The 5,000-nt window shown below is 46.0% G+C and overlaps 1 protein-coding gene across 1 annotated transcript in view; it reads right to left on the bottom strand.

The window, feature by feature from the left end:
- Nucleotides 1-5,000, bottom strand: part of LOC143293904 (solute carrier family 23 member 1-like) — a 21,291-nt gene that overhangs the window by 4,003 nt on the left and 12,288 nt on the right. Inside the window, exons 10-11 of the mRNA XM_076605260.1 lie at nt 4,411-4,476; nt 1,047-1,254 (exon numbers count right to left, since the gene is read on the bottom strand). Of these exons, the coding sequence (XP_076461375.1) occupies nt 1,047-1,254; nt 4,411-4,476 (274 nt within the window). The remainder of the gene's footprint in view (nt 1-1,046; nt 1,255-4,410; nt 4,477-5,000) is intronic.

Below are 5,000 nucleotides of genomic sequence, written 5' to 3'. Positions count from 1 at the left end.
GACATCATGATGAGTATCATAGACATAACATACTAAAGACATAACGATGAGTATCATAGACGTAGCATACTACAGACATCATGAGGAGTATCATAGACGTAAGACAGGTATACTATAAACATAACACTGAGATGTAATGGTGCGTATTTGGATCAGTCCGCAAGATTTGACGCCTCAAAAACAACAACAACTGAATACAACAGCTGTTGCTGCTAGTGCTGCCAGTAGTGTTTGCCTTCAGATTTCGAGTATATTTGTCAATGCCGGAGCAGTGTATCTACAACCCCAGTCAGCAAATCTACTACTACTACTACTAGTACTACTGACGATGCTGCCAGTTATGTTTGCAGACATTGAATATTTCGAGTCATCGAGTATGGTATCTACAGCCTCAATCAGCAGATATACTACTACTACAACTACTACTAATGTGTGTGTGTGTGTGTGTGTGTGTGTGTTGGAGCTCATGTACGTTTATATGTATTTGACTGTGCTTTCATATCTGTGAAACTGCATGTTTGGTGCATATCTGTTATGCATGTGTGGGTGTATGTATGAATGTGTGTCTTCATGTTTTACATTTATTTGCTTATTTATCATCGTTATTGTCTTATTTATTTATTTATTATTATTATTATTATTATTACTATTACTATTACTACTACTACTACCATTTTTTTAATATTATAATTATTATTTATTTATTTATTTATTTATGTAAGCTTATCTATTATTTATTCACCCTTTTTTTCTTTTTTTTTTCCAAGGCCTGACTAAGCGCGTTGGGTTACGCTGCTGGTCAGGCATCTGCTTGGCAGATGTGGTGTAGCGTATGTGGATTTGTCCGAACGCGGTGACGCCTCCTTGAGCTACTGAAAACAACTACTACTGATGCTGCCAGTTCTGTTTGTCTGCAGACCTCGACAGACCCCAGTTAGCAGATATACTACTGCTTACTGCTGCTGCTGCTACTGCTGCTACTGCTGCTGCTACTGCTGCTACTGCTGCTGCTACTATTACTACTCCCACTACAACACCGTGCCCACCTGTCTGGATGGCGTCAGGACGCCTGGAGACCCAGTGAGGCAGCATGAGCCCCATGAGCAGAGAGATGCCGATGATGGCCACATTGCGGGTGGCCCTGAGGTCCACCTGCTGCAGGTTGGACAGCACGATGCCGATGAAGATGCCCACGGTGATGATCTGAGTGCCTCCCAGCACCGAGTAGGGCACTGTGGCCAGCACCGCACCCACCTGTAGGGTTGTATTGTACTGTACTGTACTGTACTGTACTGTACTGTACTGCATTGTATTGTATTGTATTGTTTTGTACTGTAAGGAGGAAGGCGGGCAGAATGGTTAAGACGCTCAGCTGCCAAAATAGAGAGTCCGTGAGGGTGTGGGTTCGAATCCCGCTCTCGCCCTTTCTCCCAAGTTTGACTAGAAAATCAAACTGAGCGTCTAGTCTTTCGGATGAGACGATAAACCGACAGAAATCCACTCTGATAGGTACTTATATATATCTTTATATATCTATATATCTATATCTATATATATTTTTTTTTTAATGCACTAAAAGCCTGACTAAGCGGGGAGTCATTTACAACTTCGTAATTTTGTGAAGGACCGTGACTCTCAAACTAGGAGGCAAGAATGCACTGGCTCTTTGTGCTGCAGCCTGCGGGCTGGTTGGCCTTTTGGGAACCCTCCCAACGCCGACTGTCCTGAAGCCCTCTTGGCCGAAAGAGTGGGGATGTAACTTTAGCAAGACACTCTCCACTGTCATCAGATTCAAGCTCAAACAGTTGGGATGGCAGATGGCAGCCGTCTCCTTTACTGTTGTGATGGTCATAGTCGTCACGACTGACTATCATACAAGTATAATATTGTATTGTGTCGTGTCTTGTGTCTTGTCTTGTCATGTATTGCAGTCTTGCCTCCCCTGACGTGATATTCATGCATTACTTCGCATTGTCCTGTCCTGCCCTGTTCTGTCCTGTCCTCATCTCTCTCTCTCTCTCTGTACCCTTGCCTGAAGAAGCTGTTTGACAGCGAACATTTGCTGCTTTTAAGAATACAAGTTTTAAGACATGAAAGGTCTACTTTATATATATATATATATATATAACAATAGAAAAAAAGGAAAACAACAGAACAGTTTCTCACATGCCCGACCGGTTTCGACCACTGGTCTTCATCAAGGGCGTTTACTGGTATGTCAAAATGCAACACACACACCAACAAAGAAAACAAAAAGGTTAACAAAGCTCATGAAAAAAACTCATGTAAAAACTGCATCCAGGGCATGCAGCATGAAAAGAACAGTGTGAAGTGTTGCTTGGGGAATAGGAAGAGAGGCTGGTGAGTAAAGTAGTCAGAGAGGACGAGAGAGAGGTCGAGAAAAAATAGATGGGCAGATAATAGGAGGGGGAAAAAGAAAGAGAGACAGAGAGGGAGGGGGTCAGGGAGGGAGAAGGGACTGTGAGAGAGGAGGAGAGAGAGGGAAAGACAGAGAGAGACAGACAGCGAGAGAGGGGGGGGGGGAAGAAATAAGGAGAGAGGGGAGGGACAGACGGACAGATGGCTGACAATGAGAGAGAGAGAGAGGGAGGGAGGGAGAGAGAGAGAGAGAGGATGAAGAGACAAAGAGAGAGGGGGGAGAGAGAGGGGGGAGAAAGAGGGAGAGGGAGAGACAGACGGACAGGCGGAGAGAGAGAGAGAGAGAGAGAGAGAGAGAGAGAGAGAGAGTCCTCTATCGTCCTCACCACCCCACAAACGCAACCACACCTTATGGCTATTAGTCCCGAATGTTCAGCCCGTAAGGTGCGACTGTTTTCAGTCTGTCCATCCACTTTTTTTCCCTGGTTTGTCTGACTGTGTGTGAATTTCCGTGAATATGTTCTATGATGATACATTTCATGTTAGTGATTGTGTGGTTGGATTGGTTGAAGTGGCGTGTGACTAGGGTGCCTGTGTTCTGTTTGATGTGATTGCGGTGTAAGTAGAATCTTGTCTTGAGAGTGTTCTTTGTTTCTCCTATATATTGTGCTTGCTTGCATTTATCACAGAACAGTAGGTAAATGATGTTGCTGCTGTCGCACGTTACGTGTCGTTGGATTTTGAATGTTTCGTGTGTAGTGTCACTAGTGAATGTGTCTGTTTCCTGCATGTGATCTTTGCAAATGACGCACCTTTTGTGGCACTTATAGCATCCTGGGGCATCTTGGTCAGGAGTGGGCAATCTGGTAGGCATCAGCAGGCTCCTACAGTTGCGCTCCCCCACCACAGGAGCAGTAGGAGATGCCTGGCGCATGCGAGCACTTGTGTGGAGAACTAAAACCTGCAGTTCAGCCAGCCACTGACGCAGGGGTGGGTTAAGGGGGTGGTGGGGTGGGAGACGACAAAAGGAGTTCTGTCCAAACTGTTTTTTGTCTTGTAGCGCAGTGCCTCCCGTCTGGGGATCAGTCTGGCCTTTTCCTTTGCTTCCTTCACTTGTCGGGGATGATGTCCACGTCTTGTGAACCATGCCTCCATGGTCCTGGCTCTCTCCCGGAAGCAGTCATCGTCAGAGCACAGGCGTCGTAGGCGTAGAAATTCTCCCTGTGGTAAGTTGCGGATAACGTGCCTGGGGTGGCAGGATGTGGCGGGCAGATATGCATGGGCATCTGTTGGTTTGGAGAAGAAGTCTGTGCTCAGGAAACCCCCCTGGAGCTTGATGAGAATGTCCAAGAAGGGGATGCTGGTGTCTGAGGTGGAGGCGGTGAATTTGATGGTGGGGTGGACTGTGTTGATGAATTGGAGGAACTGTTGAAGTTTTTCTTCACTGTCTGTCCACAGGAGGAAAATGTCGTCGATAAATCTTTTCCAGTACTGAGAGGGGAACTTGACTGGGCTGTCCTGGAGGATCCTCTCCTCGAGTCTCCCCATGAAAAGATATATATATATATATATATATATATATATATATATATATATATATATATATGTGTGTGTGTGTGTGTGTGTGTGTGTGTGTGTGTGTGTGATGGAGGAGGAGGAGGAGGAGGATGGCGATGCTGCTATGGAGTCCATTTTAGGTTTGGGATAACTTGACAAAGCTGTACCCTTCGCTTCCTTTCATATCAACATCCAGGACTTCACCAGGCCCGAGAAATACAGACACCTGCAGTGTTGGTCGAGGAATTTGACAAAGACGTGTTTGTGGAGTGGGTGACCCTCAACTCTGTGGTCCCAGTCTTCCAGTCTAAGCCCTTAGCATCATCAGCTCTGGGTAGGAGCCAGCCGCGGACCGAAAACCCCAAACTTGTGCTGGGAATCGAACCCACGACCTTCCAACAGTCAGTCTGCGACGCTAACCACTTCGCCATTTTTATCTATCTATCTATCTATGCGATGTAAAGAAGAACTTACCTTTCCGAAGATGGCAAGTATCACATACATCAGTCCAACAACTTGGAAGACTCGACGACTTGCCACCTGTTGACACACACACACACACACACACACACACACACACACACACACACACACACAGACAGAGACAGAGAGAGAGAGAGAGAATATTAGACTGTAAAGTAACATGGCTCACTGTTACAAACTTAGTGAAATTCATACACATACCTTGATCAAACCTATAGTTCCGAAAAAAATATACCTATATCATAATTTCGTCTTCTTCTTCGTTCGTAGGCTGCAACCCCCATCGTGCCCTACCTTTCATGCTAGACTTACGGCCGCTCCCTCTCTCTACCTTTCATGTTAGACTTACGGCCGTTCCCTCTCTCTACCTTTCATGTTAGACTTACGGCCGCTCCCTCTCTCTACCTTTCATGTTAGACTTACGGCCACTCCCTCTCTCTACCTTTCATGTTAGACTTACGGCCGCTCCCTCTCTCTACCTTTCATGCTAGACTTACGGCCGCTCCCTCTCTCTACCTTTCATGTTAGACTTACGGCCGCTCCCTCTCTCTACCTTTCATGTTAGACTTACGGCCGCTCCC

This window comes from Babylonia areolata, chromosome 19 (genome assembly GCF_041734735.1).
Source record: "Babylonia areolata isolate BAREFJ2019XMU chromosome 19, ASM4173473v1, whole genome shotgun sequence".
Taxonomy (NCBI): Eukaryota; Metazoa; Mollusca; class Gastropoda; order Neogastropoda; family Buccinidae; genus Babylonia; species Babylonia areolata.
Note: the sequence above shows the minus strand (reverse complement) of the source record. Positions and strands in the feature narration are given on the sequence as shown.